Source organism: Melanotaenia boesemani, chromosome 11, assembly GCF_017639745.1.
Source record: "Melanotaenia boesemani isolate fMelBoe1 chromosome 11, fMelBoe1.pri, whole genome shotgun sequence".
NCBI classification, from domain to species: domain Eukaryota; kingdom Metazoa; phylum Chordata; class Actinopteri; order Atheriniformes; family Melanotaeniidae; genus Melanotaenia; species Melanotaenia boesemani.
The window spans coordinates 76383-95465 of NC_055692.1; the positions used below are offsets into that span (position 1 = coordinate 76383).

Here is a 19083-nt window from a genome sequence, read left to right on the forward strand (position 1 = left end):
GGAGCCAAAGGCAATGCACGGGCCACCGCCTGTCACTCTGGGTCTCAACCTCCTATGGAGTCCATCCCATAGAGGAGAGGAAGAAAGGAAAGAAAATGTTGGAGCCAGTGAAGGGAGCAAAGGGCGACTGGATTTTGGCTTCCTGTTTTGGAGAGTCTTTGCAGTTGCGGACCTTTAGGTCTTTTGCACAATAATTTAAGCTGAAGTTGGGATTACTGGATTTTGGCTTCTTGTTTTGGAGAGTCTTTGCAGTTGCGGACATTTAGGTCTATTGCACTATAATAGAAGCTGAAGTTGGACCTACTGGATTTTGGTTCCCTGTTTAGGAGAGCTTTTTACAGTTGCGGGCACTTTGGTGATTTGTACTATAATTAAAGCTGAAGCTGGGTACATATCCTGTTTGATGGGCGAAAATTTAGGACACATCATCAGTAGTGGACCCTGGGATCACGGGGTGTTTCGGCCATTATCACTAGACACCCTCACCCAAGGGAGGCCCCGCCGAGGTTGATCAAGCCCCGGAGTGTGTCCCATGACCAATTAGGTTTTGCTGTTTTGCCTTATTTGAGAAGGATCCAGGTGGTTTTGTTTGGCACATTATTTTGGATTTAGTCTTCATCAGTAAAGTGTGGCCAATTGGGCCTTTGGAGTGGAAACAGCTGAAGGTAATAAGGTCCAGGAGGTGCTGTTTGAACGTCTTTTATTGAGATTCGCTTTAAGGAGGAAACAAAGTGGCTACTTTTCGGGTTAGGCACCGAGAGCGAGTGGTTAGGTTTAGGGCAAAAATACAGGGCCAGGCATAGGATTTAGTTAAGGGTTAAACATTGAGAGCGAGTGGTTAGGTTTAGGAATAAAATACAGGGCAAGGCACAAGATTTAGCCAGTGCTACTGTGTAAAGTTGGCTGCAAAAAGCAGTTGGATTAATGGTGAAAGTTAGAGCTAAGAGCCTTTTTGCCTTATGTAATAACACGGGGGGTCTGGGATTGCGCACTCGGTGAAGGAAGAATACCACTGGCCAGGGCCACGGCATTCAGTCAAGGCCCCCTCCAGCAACTCCGTTTGGGGACTGAGGGGCCCCCCCGGGGGAAGGACGAGGACCAGCCGCAGCGAGCTGCTGCCTTCCACGCCCCCCCAGGTCGTTACGGCCCCCCGTGTGCCCCAGTGCCCCCCCGGGGAGAGTGAGCGGGACCAGCCGCAGCAAGGTGCTGCCTTCCCGACCCTCACCAGGGTAACGGGTGTCCCGGACCAGCCGCAGCGAGCTGCTGCCTTCCGGGGATTCCCAGGCACCCAGAGGGTCAGCCGAAAGGAGGCCCTGTGTTCCATACACCGCACAACCCCAGGAGCCTGCGATTGAATTGTGAGAGTGTGTGGTAGAGCTTACCCCCCTTAGGACTTTACGGTCGGCACCGCGTACGCGAGCCTATACCTGACAATGGGGCGATTTTGCCGTTTTTGGGCCATTTTCGGGCGCACTTTCCCGAGCCCCCCGCGGTCGCAGAGCGGCGTGCCTGGCATCCACGCGTACGTCCGGGTCTCCTCTACGCTACGGGAGGTCAGGGCACGCGTACCCCCAGGCGGTGACCCCGAAATAAATCGTCAAAGTGGGGAACGCAAACGCAGTTGCGCGCCTCGTCCGCCAGAGGGCAGGCTTCCGGACCGCCATGCATCCCGGAAAGTGGGTTTCCCCTGGACAGGGGGGGCTGAAATTCACAGGACTCGCTCTTGGGACGCCCACGAACCGGGCCGGCGAGTTTCGTGTCCGTGGGAACACGCGGGGCTCGGAAGCGGACCCTCAAAGTTCGAGTACTCCACCCTATAACGGAACATGGGCCGAGTGTTCCGAGCCGCGGACGGCGGCCTCTGGCGGGGCCGTTTCGGAACCGATCGGGCCGAAACTCGCAGGACACGTGCGGGGGATCTCGCCGGACCTGCCCTGTGATTTTCAGCTCCCTAGAGCAAGGCGTTCGCCAGTAATGGTCCGAAAACCTCTCGGCGGCCATCTTGAAAAGTTCGGCCGTTCCGAGACATTGACGGAAGGAAAGGGGCTATGGCGAGCTCATTTCTGGACAGATTGGTCTGAAATCAGTGTGGCCGTGTGACTGGACCTCCTGGACCCCGTGTGTGGAGTTTCAGCTTTCTACGTGACCGCAGGACTACGCTAGGTCCGTGTACACGAAGTGGACCTAAGGCTGCCATTGTAAAGTCTCAGCCGTGGACACCAGTTTCTGTTGGACATAACGGTGGACATATGTGAACGGATCGATCTGAAATTAAAGTCACACAAGCACGGGGGGATGCTGAACACATATCTGGAGTTTCATCCATTTCTGTCCAGGAGAAATTTATTTATTTGCTCCAACGTGACGGCCGCCATCTTGCGTCAAAGTCATCTCCAAAGTGCATTTAGCGATCTTTTTCTACAGGTCTGATCCTCACCAAACTTCACACACCTGTTGGGAATGGTTCAAGGACCCCAAATATTAATTCCCATCCATTTCGGATCATGTTTGGGGAAGTTATGACCTCTTGTACACGGGCGGGACTTTACATTTAAACGTCAGGTCGAGTTGGTGGACAGCGGCTATAACTCGGTCATTTCTGGACAGATCGGTATGAAATCAGTGTGGCCGTGTGAGTGGACCTCCAGGAGTCTGAATCTGGAGTTTCAGCTTTCTACGTGCACGTACGGCCGAGTTATAATCGTGTCCTTGAACTCGACCTGAGTTTGAATGGCAAGTATCAGACGTGTACACCTGTTTCAAAGTGTCATAACTGGACTGTACTTTGTCCGATTTGTTTCAAACTTGGAGCACTTGTTTGGCCTTCAACGAGGACCTTAAATATTAATTCCCATCCATTTCGGAGCATATTTGGGGAAGTTATGGCCTCTTGTACACGAGTAGGAATTTATTATGGGGCCGTCAGTTGCGGTTCGTGGACAGAGGCTGTTACTCGGTCATTTCTGGACAGATCGGTATGAAATCGGTGTGACAGACTCTTTGGATGTTGGGAAAGATCTGTGAATTTTTTCATAATTTTCTGGCCAGAGGTTTTGCCGTTACAAGTCCCAGTTGTTAGACCGGGGACCAGCGGAAGACGCTGCCCGGGATAGTAGCGCTCTGCAGCGGGTAGAAGGCTGAGTAACGTCGAGACCGCGTCCGGAGGCCACAGCGCAGGCATTTCCGAACGGATCGAGCTGAAATCGGTGTGACAGACTCTTTGGATGTTGGGGAAGGCCTGTCATTTTTGTCATAATTTTCTGACTGGCGGTTTTGCCGTTACAAGCCCGACTTGGTCGACCGGGGACCAGCGGAGGAGGCTGGCCGGCATGAGAGCACTGTGAAGCGGGTAGAAGGCTGAGGAACGCTCGGGCCCGCTTCAGAGACCACAGCGCAGGCATTTCTGCACGGATCGAGCTGAAATCGGTGTGACAGACTCTTTGGATGTTGGGGAAGGCCTGTCATTTTTGTCATAATTTTCTGACCGGCGGTTTTGCCGTTACAAGCCCGACTTGGTCGACCGGGGACCAGCGGAGGAGGCTGGCCGGCATCAGAGCACTGTGCAGCGGGTAGAAGGCTGAGGAACGCTCGGGCCCGCTTCAGAGACCACAGCGCAGGCATTTCTGCACGGATCGAGCTGAAATCGGTGTGACAGACTCTTTGGATGTTGGGGAAGGCCTGTCATTTTTGTCATAATTTTCTGACTGGCGGTTTTGCCGTTACAAGCCCGACTTGGTCGACCGGGGACCAGCGGAGGAGGCTGGCCGGCATGAGAGCACTGTGCAGCGGGTAGAAGGCTGAGGAACGCTCGGGCCCGCTTCAGAGACCACAGCGCAGGCATTTCTGCACGGATCGAGCTGAAATCGGTGTGACAGACTCTTTGGATGTTGGGGAAGGCCTGTCATTTTTGTCATAATTTTCTGACCGGCGGTTTTGCCGTTACAAGCCCGACTTGGTCGACCGGGGACCAGCGGAGGAGGCTGGCCGGCATCAGAGCACTGTGCAGCGGGTAGAAGGCTGAGGAATGCTCGGGCCCGCTTCAGAGACCACAGCGCAGGCATTTCTGCACGGATCGAGCTGATATTGATATCACACACTCAGGGGTCTCAACTGAGTCAGCCTATCAAGTTTCAGCCTCCTGGGACCATGTTTGACCGAGTTACAGCCCGTGTCCTCCACGTGGAACTGTAAGCCAATGTGCAATTCCAGGTGGAGGACACGGGCTGTAACTCGGTCAAACATGGTCCCAGGAGGCTGAAACTCGCTGGGGGGGCTCATGTACGTCCCCTGAGTGTGTGATATCAGTTTCAGCCCGATATCTTCATAAATGACCGAGTTACAGCCCGTGTCCTCCACCTGGAACTGTAAGCCAATGTGCAGTTCCAGGTGGAGGACACGGGCCAGAACCGGCTCATTTCTCCACGGATCGAGCTGAAATCAGTGTGACACAAGCACGGGGGGTTTGGGAACATAAATCTGGAGTTTCATCCATTTCTGTCCAGTATAAGTCCAGTTCTGAGCTCAAACGTGACGGACACCATGTTTAAATAAAGACAAGTTCCAAAGTACAGTTTGGCGATCTTTTTCTGCTTGTCTGATCGAGCCCCCGAGGCACACACTTGTTGGGAATGGTACAAGGACCCCGAATATTAATTTTCATCCATTTTGGTTCAGATTTGGGGAAGTTATGGCCTATTGAAGTCAATGTGTACTCTGCTAATACTTTAACATTGAGGTCCGGTTCCAGGTGGAGGACAGAGGCCAGAACTGGGTCATCTTTTAAGATATCGTGCTGAAACTGATATCATACAGTCAGGGGACGTACATGAGCCCCCCTAGTAAGTTTCAGCCCCCTGGGACAAAGTCTGACCGAGTTACAGCCCGTGTCCTCCACCTGGAACTGTAAGCCAATGTCCAATTCCAGGTGGAGGACAGGGGCTGTAACTTGGTCAAACATGGTCCCAGGAGGCTGAAACTCACTAGGTGGACTAAGGGGAGTCCCCTGAGTGTGTGATATCAGTTTCAGCCCGATATCTTAAAAGATGACCGAGTTACAGCCCGTGTCCTCCACCTGGAACTGTAAGCCAATGTGCAGTTCCAGGTGGAGGACACGGGCCAGAACCGGCTCATATCTCCACGGATCGAGCTGAAATCAGTGTCACACAAGCACGGGGGGTTTGGGAACATAAATCTGGAGTTTCATCCATTTCTGTCCAGGAGAAATTTATTTATTTGATCGAACGTGACGGCCTCCATCTTGCATTAAAGTCATCTCCAAAGTGCATTTAACGATCTTTTTCTGCTGGTCTGATCCTCACCAAACTTCACACACCTGTTGGTAATAGTTCAAGGACCCCAAATATTAATTTTCATCCATTTTGGTTCAGATTTGGGGAAGTTATGGCCTTGTGTACTCTGCTAATACTTTAACATTGAGGTCCGGTTCCAGGTGGAGGACAGAGGCCAGAACTGGGTCCAACGTGGTCCTGGTGGGCTGAAACTCGCTAGGTGGACTCAGGGGAGTCCACTGAGTGTGTGGTATGAGTTTCAGCCCGATATCTTAAAAGATGACCGAGTTACAGCCCGTGTCCACCACCTGGAACTGAACATTGGGTTCCAATTCCAGGTGGTGGACACGGGCTGTAACTCGGTCACACATGGTCCCAGGAGGCTGAAACTTGCTGGGTCGACTCAGGAGAGTCCACTGAGTGTGTGGTATGAGTTTCAGCCCGATATCTTAAAAGATGACCGAGTTACAGCCCGTGTCCACCACCTGGAACTGAACATTGGGTTCCAATTCCAGGTGGTGGACACGGGCTATAACTCGGTCAAACATGGTCCCAGGAGGCTGAAACTCGCTGGGGGGGCTCATCTACGTCCCCTGAGTGTGTGGTATGAGTTTCAGCACGATATCTTAAAAAATGACCGAGTTACAGCCCGTGTCCACCACCTGGAACTGGACATTGGGTTCCAATTCCAGGTGGTGGACACGGGCTATAACTCGGTCACACATGGTCCCAGGAGGCTGAAACTCGCTGGGGGGGCTCATCTACGTCCCCTGAGTGTGTGGTATGAGTTTCAGCACGATATCTTAAAAAATGACCGAGTTACAGCCCGTGTCCACCACCTGGAACTGGACATTGGGTTCCAATTCCAGGTGGTGGACACGGGCTATAACTCGGTCAAACATGGTCCCAGGAGGCTGAAACTCGCTGGGGGGAATCATCTACGTCCCCTGAGTGTGTGGTATGAGTTTCAGCCCGATATCTTAAAAGATGACCGAGTTACAGCCCGTGTCCACCACCTGGAACTGGACATTGGGTTCCAATTCCAGGTGGTGGACACGGGCTGTAACTCGGTCACACATGGTCCCAGGAGGCTGAAACTTGCTGGGTCGACTCAGGAGAGTCCACTGAGTGTGTGGTATGAGTTTCAGCTCGATATCTTAAAAGATGACCGAGTTACAGCCCGTGTCCACCACCTGGAACTGGACATTGGGTTCCAATTCCAGGTGGTGGACACGGGCTATAACTCGGTCAAACATGGTCCCAGGAGGCTGAAACTCGCTGGGGGGAATCATCTACGTCCCCTGAGTGTGTGGTATGAGTTTCAGCCCGATATCTTAAAAGATGACCGAATTACAGCCCGTGTCCACCACCTGGAACTGGACATTGGGTTCCAATTCCAGGTGGTGGACACGGGCTATAACTCGGTCAAACATGGTCCCAGGAGGCTGAAACTCGCTGGGGGGAATCATCTACGTCCCCTGAGTGTGTGGTATGAGTTTCAGCCCGATATCTTAAAAGATGACCGAGTTACAGCCCGTGTCCACCACCTGGAACTGGACATTGGGTTCCAATTCCAGGTGGTGGACACGGGCTGTAACTTGGTCAAACATGGTCCCAGGAGGCTGAAACTCGCTAGGTCGACTCAGGAGAGTCCACTGAGTGTGTGGTATGAGTTTCAGCTCGATATCTTAAAAGATGACCGAGTTACAGCCCGTGTCCACCACCTGGAACTGGACATTGGGTTCCAATTCCAGGTGGTGGACACGGGCTGTAACTTGGTCACACATGGTCCCAGGAGGCTGAAACTCGCTGGGTGGACTCAGGGGAGTCCCCTGAGCGTGTGGTATGAGTTTCAGCCCGATATCTTCATAAATGCCCCAGTTATAGCCCCTGTACTCGACCTGCACCTGAGTCCCAATGTCAAGGTATTAGTCGTGGACGCAGATTTTTAAACTGGCATAGCTCGGTCATTTTTAATGCTAGAGACCTGGGATTTGAATGAGGGGTTCCTGGGGGCCTTGGGAACACGTGGGTGGTGATGAAACAAAGTCAAAGTGTTTTAAAACTTGCAACACTTTGAGGTCAGTTTCCATTGGCGGCCATGTTGTTTACATGTGTGTGGAAGCCTGGCGCGTTGCGCACGCACGAGTTAGCTTCACCCTCCCAACGCACACTCGTAGGGCATGTCCTTAGGGTTTAGTGACCCGAGTTTGGGGTCTCCAGACCCTTCCCGGGCCCAGATATTTAGATGTGTGTTTCCTCCCATACTTTAACATGGAGGCCTGTTTTCTGCAGTGAGAAACGGGCTGGCGTTCGGCGCACGAATGATTTGGCGTCACCCTCCCAACGCACCCTCGTAGGGCATGTCCTTAGGTATTACTGACCCGAGTTTGGGGTCTCCAGACCCTTCCCAGGCCCAGATATTTAGATGTGTGTTTTTCCTCCCATACTTTAACATGGAGGCCTGAGGCCTGTTTTCTGCAGTGAGAAACGGGCTGGCGTTCGGCGCACGCACGAGTTAGCTTCACCCTCCCAACGCACCCTTGTAGGGCATGTCCTTAGGTATTACTGACCCGAGTTTGGGGTCTCCAGACCCTTCCCGGGCCCAGATATTTAGATGTGTGTTTTTCCTCCCATACTTTAACATGGAGGCCTGAGGCCTGTTTTCTGCAGTGAGAAACGGGCTGGCGTTCGGCGCACGCACGAGTTAGCTTCACCCTCCCAACGCACCCTTGTAGGGCATGTCCCCGGGGATTAGTGACCCGAGTTTGGGGTCTCTAGCCCCTTCCCGGGCCCAGATATTTAGATGTGTGTTTCCTGCCATACTTTAACATGGAGGCCTGAGGCCTGTTTTCTGGAGTGAGAAACAGGCTGGCGCTCGGCGCACGCACGAGTTAGCTTCACCCTCCCAACGCACAGTCGTAGGGCATGTCCTTAGGGATTACTGACCCGAGTTTGGGGTCTCTAGCCCCTTCGAGGGCCGCGTACGACCCCGGCACGGGGGCGACCCTAGTCGTCCATGGGATTACAATGGAGCGGTTTCGGGGGTCCTGCGCGGCCCCCGAGGGTCCGAGAGGCCCCAGATTCGGCGTGGGCGTGCGCCTGGGCCTCCTCTACAATTCCTGAAAGTTTCGGGGCGCGCAGCGCCCCCGAAAAAATTCCCCCCCCCTTTTCACCCTAAAAAACCTCAGGGCTTCTTCCGCTCTAAGAGTCTGAGAGGATTTTTTGGAAAGTTTTTGAGAGGGGGGCAAAAATTTTTCGGCGCGTCGCGCTGCGACGCGGGCTCGATATGTTGTTCGGGGGGCCGCCCCGCACGCGTTCCAGGCGTCCCCGGGCCGCTGCGACGCACGGCGTGCCCGCGGGAGGCCGTCCACGTGTCTATAATAATGAATGGGCGTTGTCGGTAGGGTACCGTCAATGGGAAATGCATTGGACGTGGACGCTTATTTTTTTGGACAAATTTTGTCCAATTTTCACCAAATTTGGACCGCTGGCCCTTTCTCCAAGTCCCCTGTCAGAATCCCAGAGCTGGGGGCCCCAAACCCTCCCCGAGGCTACTTCCTTTTCCGAGCGTGCTAGCGTCGCCGCGGCAACGGCGGCCCGCTCGGCACGCCCCCCCGATGACCCCTGTCCAGTTTGACCCCGATCGGACCGAGAACCGAAAAGTTATGGCCTTAATTGTTAAGTAGGTGAAAGGTCAAATCAATTAAACAGTGCAAGCTGCATTGAATCTGTGATTAGGAGGGGATTCGGAGGGGCAGATTTTTGACGCCCCCCATCTCGGGCCCCGAGGGTCGAAACCACCCCAAATCGCCTGGGGACCTCGGGACGACAGATGCGCACTGGTTGGCGCATTTTTGGCTCGGGGTGCCCCGGGGTGCCCCTTTGCCCCGCATTTTTTTTGGGCTCCAAAGGGCCTCCCGGTGGTAGCAGGAGCCCGTGTCAAGCGATCTGAGGTGGTTCCAGACGTCTGGGACCGAGGGGCCCCGAAATACGCAGGTTCAAAGCTTCGTTTCCCTTACTAAATGCATTGCTCGCGTACGCCTTTTCTCTTCTTCCGACGCCCGTTTCTCCGGTTGAGAAGGTCCGGGGGGGCTGGCGTTTGGTAGGCAGCATCGGGGCGGTGGCCCGAACAGGAATCCCAGGTCAAACGGGACCCCGGACCACTTTTGGCCAAAAGTTGCTCGGATCGAGCTGCCGTCGCTAGGGGGCGCTCTCAGCGTTCCCCGGAGGGTGCCCTGCGAACGCCGGCCCGATCGGAGCACTTTTGGGCAAAATGTCACCTTGCGTACACAAATTCCAGTTCGTGGACAGCCGGACCCCTCCCGCCCACAACCGAGGGTCCCGGGCAACAGTTCCAGTTCGTGGACAGAAATTCCAGTTCGCGGACAGAAATTCCAGTTCGTGGACACCCGGACCCCTCCCCGTGGACAACCGAGGGTCCTGGGCTACAGTTCCAGTTCGCGGACAGAAATTCCAGTTCGCGGACAGAAATTCCAGTTCGTGGACACCCGGACCCCTCCCCGTGGACAACCGAGGGTCCCGGGCAACAGTTCCAGTTCGTGGACAGAAATTCCAGTTCGCGGACAGAAATTCCAGTTCGTGGACACCCGGACCCCTCCCCCGTGGACAACCGAGGGTCCTGGGCTACAGTTCCAGTTCGCGGACAGAAATTCCAGTTCGCGTACACAAATTCCAGTTCGCGGACACCCGGACCCCTCCCCGCACCTCCCCGGGACCCCTCCCATCAAAAGCCGGGGGTCCCGGGCTACCGTTACAGTTCGCGTACAGAAATTCCAGTTCGCGTACACAAATTCCAGTTCGCGGACACCCGGACCCCTCCCCCGTGGACAACCGAGGGTCCTGGGCTACAGTTCCAGTTCGCGGACAGAAATTCCAGTTCGCGTACACAAATTCCAGTTCGCGGACACCCGGACCCCTCCCCCGTGGACAACCGAGGGTCCTGGGCTACAGTTCCAGTTCGCGGACAGAAATTCCAGTTCGCGTACACAAATTCCAGTTCGCGGACACCCGGACCCCTCCCCGCACCTCCCCGGGACCCCTCCCATCAAAAGCCGGGGGTCCCGGGCTACCGTTACAGTTCGCGTACACAAATTCCAGTTCGTGGACACCCGGACCCCTCCCCGGGGCCCCTCCCATCAAAAGCCGGGGGTCTGGGGTCTCGATTACAGGTCGTGTACACATATTCCACATCGGGGACATGAAATCATTGCACGTGTACACAAATTCCAGTTCGTGGACACCCGGACCCCTCCCCGGGGCCCCTCCCATCAAAAGCCGGGGGTCTGGGGTCTCGATTACAGGTCGTGTACGCATATTCCACATCGGGGACATGAAATCATTGCACGTGTACACAAACTCCAGTTCGTGGACACCCTGATCAAAAGCCAGGGGTCTGGGGTCTCCATTACAGGTCGTGTACGCATATTCCACACCGGGGACATGAAATCATTGCACGTGTACACTAATTCCAGTTCGTGGACCCCCTGATCAAAAGCCAGGGGTCTGGGGTCTCCATTACAGGTCGTGTACGCATATTCCACATCGGGGACACGAAATCATTGCTCGTGTACGCGTATTGCAGTTCGAGGACGCTCGGGGGTCTCGGGTCATTGACCGTGGACACAAACTCCAGTCCAGGGACAGGAATCATTGACCGCGTACACAAATTCCAGTTCGCGTCACCGTGGAGCTCTGTCGCCCCCTATTGATCTGTCCACGAGTCAGGGACGTGTCCCGAAAACGCAGAAAAGTGTACACGAGCACGATGACAAATCGATTTGTCTCCGTTCCGTGGACAAACCCGTACACGGCTTGGAAAAGTCCATTCATTTTATAAGGGAAAGTGGCAAAAACGGCCTAAATTCCCTTACCCCCCATCAAATCAAAGCAACAGATCCATTTCAGAAATCTGAAGAACATTTACACAGGTGAGTTGGCTCTGGAGCTCCAACTTCTCTCCTCTGGCTCTACCGACTCCCTCTCTGTTGCTGACTGTGGATTTTTACAACAGTTCCCTGAACAGTCTTCTGGAATTTCGTGCCCCCTAACATCCAGCTTCGTCTCATTCACGCGCTCAGCACCTGGTACACCTGTGAGCTGCAGAAAATGAAAACAGCTGGACGTGTCCTTGAGCCTCCGGACTGATTGTGCACAAACAGGTGCACAGGGAACACCAGAGGGCATATACAGAAGCTGTGAGGATTGCACAGTCCAGGTTTTACTCCATCATCATCAATAACAGTCCCATTAACTCTAAACAATTTTTTTCAACAATAAATCACCTCCTCCACCTGGATATTTTTGTCAAAGGTTCTGGAAAAATGGTTGCAGCACAGCTTCTCGCTCACCTCAAACACAATAACCTGTTTGAAAACTTTCAGTCTGGCCACAGCACAGAAACAGCACTGGTCAGGGTCACCAATGACCTCTTGATGGCAGCAGACAATGGCTCCCCATCCCTATTCATCCTCCTGAACCTAACAGCTGCATTTGATACAGTCGACCACAACATCATCCTCCACCGTCTGCAACACACTATTGGTCTCTCAGAAAATGTCCTTAACTGGTTCATATTATACCTCACAAACAGAACTGAGCATGTCGCCCTGGGAAATTCAAAATCTCACACTCATAATGTCACCTGTGGCGTCCCTCGCGGCTCTATTTCTAGGCCCCACCCTTTTTCACCATCTACATGCTCCCCCTCAGCAATATCGGCAGCAGACATGGGATATCCTTCCATGTTATGCTGATAACACACAGCTCTACCTCCAAACAACCCCCACCTACTCTGCTCGGCTGCCAACATCCACACTGACCACCTGCCTGGAGGAGATGGAGGCATGGTTGAAGCTAAATTTCCTCCAGCTGAACAGTTCGAAAACAGAAGCCATTCTTTTTGGCACTGCACATCATCTCAGCTCCTCCACCATCACCAGCATCACCTTCTCTGGCCAAAACATCCCCCTTTCCACATCTGCCTCTAACTGGGTGTTAAAATGGACCCTCACCTTACTTTTGACACCCACATCAAACATCTTTGTAAGATCTCATTCTTACACCTCAAGAACATCTTCAAACTTCGCCCAACACTCACCCTGGCAGATGAAGAGAAGCTCATCCATGCCTTCATCTCCTCCAGACTAGATTACTGTAATGCACTCCTAATCGGGATCCCTGGCAAAAGCATTCAGAGACTGCAATACATCCAGAACAGCGCTGCCAGGATCCTGATTAGGGTGCGCAAGCAAGATCATATCACCCCCATCCTGAACACTCTTCACTGGCTCCCATTTCCACTCAGGATAGAATACAAGGGCTCTCTTCTCACCTACCAGAGCATTTATGGACATGCCCCTCTTTACCTACAGGACCTCCTCACACCTCCTCACGAACCCTCCATTCTACAACCACAAACACCCTCCAAGTTCCCTGAACCAAGCTTCGTAGCATGGCTGATCAGGCTTTTTCAGCTGCTGTCCCAAGACTGTGGAACACCTACCAGACCACCTGAGAAGTCCACAGTCTTTAGAAAGTTTTAAGCAAAAGTTGAACACCTTCCTTTTTAAAAAAGCTTTCGGCTAAATAGTATTTTATTGATTTATTATTATAATTATTAGGGTCCGAGCCATACAAAGTATGGCAAGGCCCTATTGTTCCTGAAATGTTTATTAGGGTCCGAGCCATACGAAGTATGGAAGGACCCTATTGTTTTCCAAATGTTTAGTCTCCTCCTTCTAAGCGCTTCGAGGCCAAATTTGACCCCCTAAACACCCATGAAAAGTTGTGAAACTTGGCACACACGTCAAGCCCGGTGAAAATCGCAATATTCTAAGGTCCGCATACACTTCAATACAAAATTGGCTCAACAGCGCCACCTACAGTCACCAAAAATCCCCAAATGAATGGGGTCCCAAAAGTCTACTTCGACGTAGGAACACGAAACTCGGCACACACATGTAACACCCCGAGTCGAGCAAAAAAGTCAATGAAACACCTGTTGCCATGGAAACGGGGTGCCCGCCATCTTGGCGTGTGCGGCCATTTTTTTTCCATTTTTTGCACTTTACACACATCGTATTTGAACGAACTAGTCTGAGGGAATTCGTGCGACTGACTCCAAACTTGGTGGGAAGCTTCCTGACAAGTTGGGGACCAAACGCTCCTCAAATCTTTCTAATAGCAGAAAGCATGTTACCGTGGCAACCGACGGAAAAACGCCTTCTCGCCATGAAACACGGTTTGCTCATATCTCCATAGAAATACATGGGATCTCCACCAAACTTGACAGTATTCATACGTGTCACACCCCAAGTCCAGCAAAGAAGTCAATCAAACAGCTGTTACCATGGCAACGGGGCGCCCGCCATCTTGGATTTCACTGCCATTTGAACAAACTACTCTGAGGGGATTCGTCCGACTGACTCCAAACTTGGTGGGGACCTTCCTGATAAGTTGGGGACCAAACGCTCCTTAAATCTTTCTAATAGGAAAAAGCGTGTTACCGTGGCAACCGACGGAAAATGACCTTCTCGCCATGAAACACGCTTTGCTCATATCTCCATCGGAACACATGGGATCTGCACCAAACTTGACAGGATTCATACAGGTTGGGTCCTTAACGCATTACACCACCTGTTGTCATGGCAACATATTAGCATCGGGTGGAGGGGTCCAGGACGCTCGGAGCCGATGGATGCCGCTTGCGGCTTTAATTATTCTTCTAAGCGACAAAACGCCAAATTTGACCCCCTAAACACCCATGAAAAGTTGTGAAATTTTGCACACACATCAAGACCCGAGCAAATTTCGATATTCTAAAGTCCGCATACACTTCAATGCAAAAATGGCTCAACAGCGCCACCTAGAGACCAAAAAAATACCCAAATGAATGGGGTCCCAAAAGTCTACTTCGACATAGGAACACGAAACTCGGCACACACGTGTACCACCCCAAGTCGAGCAAAAAAGTCAATGAAACACCTGTTGCCATGGCAATAGGGCGCCCGCCATCTTGGTGTGTGCGGCCATTTTTTTGGCACTTTTTGCACTTTACACACATCGTATTTGAACGAACTAGTCCGAGGGGATTCGTGCGACTGACTCCAAACTTGGTGGGAAGCTTCCTGACAAGTTGGGGACCAAACGCTCCTCAAATCTTTCTAATAGCAGAAAGCGTGTTACCGTGGCAACCGACGGAAAAACGCCTTCTCGCCATGAAACACGGTTTGCTCATATCTCTATGCAAATACGTGGGATCTGCACCAAACTTGACAGTATTCATACGTGTGACACCCCAAGTCCAGCAAAGAAGTCAATCGAACACCTGTTGCCATGGCAACGGGGTGGCCGCCATCTTGGATTTCACTGCCATTTGAACGAACTAGTCTGAGGGGATTCGTGCGACTGACTCCAAACTTGGTGGGAAGCTTCCTGACAAGTTGGGGACCAAACGCTCCTCAAATCTTTCTAATAGGAAAAACCGTGTCACCGTGGCAACCGACGGAAAAACCCTTCTCGCCATGAAACACGGTTGCTCATGTCTCCAGAGGAATACATGGGAACTGCACCAAACTTGACAGGATTCATACTTGTTGGGTCCTTAACGCGTTACACCACCTGTTGTCATGGCAACATCGGGTGGCGGGGTCCAGGCCGCTCGGACCCGATGGATGCCGCTTGCGGCTTTAATTATTATTATTACGCTACATCATGGACCTGCCCGTTTAAGGCTGGTGATGTAATTTTTTAGTACAGCCTTTGACACGATAGAACTTGTGACATTTTCAAGTGTACTATGTTTTAAATTTTTTTGTTAATCCCTGTCCAGCCCTTTGATTAACTGGGGTTGTTGTAAATGCTTTATAATTAAAATTTGATTGATTTAAAGTTATTGAATACGCGAATTTAAAAATAGTCAAAATGACATTCTTGGCTGTTCTTGTGTTAAATGCATTTTTATTATTATTAATATTATTATGATTATTTAAGGGATAGTGCCCGACAAGGTGTCCATTATCAGGCGTGAACCATCCTCTGCGGTTGTTTCCGTAAAATCCATTAATTTCTGACAATGGCCACCTCGAAGGGCATTATCCCACTTATACCATGGTCACTTATGAAAGAAATAAATACTGAATAAATTATCATTACGTTAATGTTGTTTTTCCCCATTAAAATCCTAAGTTATTCACAAGAAGCGGCTGAGTGGACTATTTCACTGTAACGCGTTGCCACGGAAACTGGCTCTGACACAGAACCTGCAGTTCGGTCGGTCAGCTGTTGTATTAGACCTGATCAGTGGAGGGAAGGGAGATGATTGGTTAACGTTATGTTATGGGACCCAAAGAATCATTTCAGAGGGCAGGTGCAGCCCTTACAGCTGGTGTGTGTCCAGAGGATGATGCCACATTTTGTTTCAGTCAAAGTCCACAGATCGTTTCCTAAAGCGTTTTTATTGCAAGAAATATTATCCACCATTCACTCTAATCATTAAATGTGTATCAAGCAAGTCTATCCCAAATCGTTTTTATAATTTTATCCATTCACTCTGTATCAAGTATGTAAGTAAGTTAATCAAGATAGAAAGACAGGAGAGGACCTTTTTAAAATTAAATGTAACATTGCCGTTGATCGTGACATTTCATAATGATACTGGCATGTCCACAGTGGCGTTTGAAGGACGGAGATTTAACGGTTGTGGACTCTGACCGCTGCTGGTTTAACGTTTGTGGACTCTGACCGCTGCTGGTTTAACGTTTGTGGACTCTGACCGCTGCTGGTTTAACGTCTGTGGACTCTGACCGCTGCTGGTTTAACGTCTGTGGACTCTGACCGCTGCTGGTTTAACGTCTGTGGACTCTGACAGCTGCTGGTTTAACGTCTGTGGACTGACCGCTGCTGGTTTAACGTCTGTGGACTCTGATCGCTGCTGGTTTAACGTCTGTGGACTCTGACCGCTGCCGGTTTAACATCTGTGGACCCTGACCGCTGCTGGTTTAACGTCTGTGGACTCTGACTGCTGCTGGTTTAACATCTGTGGACTCTGACCGTTGCTGGTTTAACGTTTGTGGACTCTGACTGCTGCTGGTTTAACGTTTGTGGACTCTGACCGTTGCTGGTTTAATGTCTGTGGACTCTGACCTCTGCTGGTTTAACGTTTGTGGACTCTGACCGCTGCTGGTTTAACATTTGTGGACTCTGACCTCTGCTGGTTTAACGTTTGTGGACTCTGACCGCTGCTGGTTTAACGTTTGTGGACTCTGACCGTTGCTGGTTTAACGTTTGTGGACTCTGACCGCTGCTGGTTTAACGTTTGTGGACTCTGACCGTTGCTGGTTTAACGTCTGTGGACTCTGACCGCTGCTGGTTGGGATGTTGCAGGACGACAAAATGTTGCTCCATTCTCGTCTGTCCTGGACTGACAGAGTCCAATAACCCTACAAGCTGCTTTCACATTGATGTGTTACAGACATGATCTGGTCTCCAGCCTGGTGTCTGATTTTCTGTTGCCACGGTTACCAGCTAGCATTTAGTCAGCACAATAATATTTGACCAGAACTTCTTTCATAGGTGTTCATTATCACTTTTTAATGGACACCCTCCAGCCAATCAGAATCAAGTATTCACCCAGACCATGGTATAATAGCTTTCAATGTCTTATTTCCAGCAGGTTATTATCTGGTTATCATAACAGGGAAAACAAGAATACTGTGTGTGTGTGTGTAAGAGAGAGAGAGAGAGAGAGAGAGAGAGAGAGAGAGAGAGAGAGAGAGACAGAGAGAGAGAGAGAGAGAGAGAGAGAGAGAGGCTATAAAACTGGGTTGATATCGGAAACGGGTCAGACTATTATCCCCACTCTACAGGGACCCAGACTACATTAGAGCCTAACTGAATTTGGACCCTGGGTCTGGACTAGTTTTAACTGTATTTAACTACCTGATAAATAAATTAAGAGGAACAGCCCAGCTGCTGTCAAAGAAACAGACAGTGCAACCACTGAGCTTTTACATTAACAGTTTGTTTTTCACAACACAGACTGACACAAAGCTCGGTTCACTCCGGATGCCGCTTAGTCCGGTTTAACATAAATCTTCAGATCAGTAGAGTAAAAATCTGAATAGTGTCAGATGGTCCTACAGGTTCAGGCTCTGTTCCTGAAACACAAAATCAATAAATCAATAAATTACCTTACCTTTGATGGGTCAGTGTGAGCTCTGATCCAGTTCTCCACCTCCTCCACCTTCTTCCTGTGGACACCCAGTTCAGCCTGCACATATCACAGCAGGAAGCTAAAAATGGTCATTTTGTGCTGCGCCTATTTCAGAGGAGGTTATAAAGCAAAGATATCCCAGACACTGGAAGCATGGGAAGTACTACAGCTGACTTAAATTAACAGAAAATAGTGCAGCTTAGATCAGTGTTAGCAACGTTAATGATGCCATCTTTTCTTTCCAATGATAATGATAAGTTACTGAGTCCATCAGGAGGTCTGACCTGCCTTCAAAGTTGAATTGTTCTCAGTCTAATCGCGAACATTTCACAGTAAGTGGAACATCTTTTCTACAGACAGACGTAGATGTGTCTGATGAAGACTGATGAGGAAGGTAAAATCATCTCTACAGTAGGTCATATGATGTTTTATTTGAACATATGGAAAAAAAAAGGAAAATCAAGTGTTTCTGGTTTAGGATAGACCATTTTCATCAGTATAACACATAATTTAAGCAAACTGACTTATTTTAGATAGCATGGTGAAAGATCTCAGAAGATACCGTCACTAAGCAGCTCTATGTATGTGAATAAACACCTTGTGGATTTCCAGACATCTGCTGTGAGAAGGATGATCCTGAACATCAGACCATGACATGCCTTGGCTAAAGCAACTTCATTCAAATGTTTAGGTGAACAAAAGCCAAACTGACTTGTGAACGAGGCGAGTATCTCTCCACCCATGGCTCATCCGGATCCGGTTGAGTTGAATCTGTCCACAGAGGAAGGGTGCTGGCCTCGCCTCCCTTCTTCCTGGGCCTCTTCATCTCAGGTCTGAAGCTCCTCTTCCTCCCAGACAAAGAAATACCCTTCTCTGGTATGTCTGTGAAAGACGGATCCACCCAGCGTTTCACCTGTTAAGATACCGGAATACAGTTGAAACTCAAATAATTGTAATTTTGTGCAAAACTTCATTTATTTCTGTAACTAAATTTAAAAGAGGAAACTAATATACAGACTCATTACATGCTAAGTGAGATATTTCAAACATTTATTTGCTATAATTTTGATGATTATGGCTTACAGCTTATGAAAACCCAAAAAGGTATAATTTCAGAAAAAAATGGATATTGGATTGAGAACTGTGACCATGTGAGAAGTCTAGTCCTGCATATGAACCTAGGTCTTGGTCTAGTCCTTCTGCATGGACTCCTGCCTCCATGCGGCATGGATGTTACCAGCCTGTGGTCCTGCTGGGTGGATTGAAGACCAGGATGCTGCAGTCCTTCAGCTCTTCTGCATCGCTCCATCTAATCTTCCTCTTGGCAACGCTCCATAGAGTTTCTACGGGGTTCAGGTCTGGAGGGTCTGCTGGCCAGTCCAGCCCAGTAATCCTTGGTCCTTGAACCAGGTTCTGGTTCTTGTGGCAGTATGGGCAGGTACCAGGTCCTGCTGGAAAATAAAGTCCCCATCTCCACAAAGGAAACATGAAAAACCTCTCTAAAACCGCCTGGTAGGCGCTGCATGTACTCTGGACTTAGTAAAGTCCGGTGGACCAGCA

General features: G+C 50.6%; 1 protein-coding gene across 1 annotated transcript in view; it reads right to left on the bottom strand.

Annotated features, from left to right (window-relative positions):
* The window catches only part of rad17 (RAD17 checkpoint clamp loader component), a 96753-nt gene that overhangs the window by 71494 nt on the left and 6176 nt on the right, over window positions 1-19083 (bottom strand). The window contains exons 3-4 of the mRNA XM_041998643.1: window positions 18236-18436; window positions 17506-17580 (exon numbers count right to left, since the gene is read on the bottom strand). Of these exons, the coding sequence (XP_041854577.1) occupies window positions 17506-17580; window positions 18236-18436 (276 nt within the window). The remainder of the gene's footprint in view (window positions 1-17505; window positions 17581-18235; window positions 18437-19083) is intronic.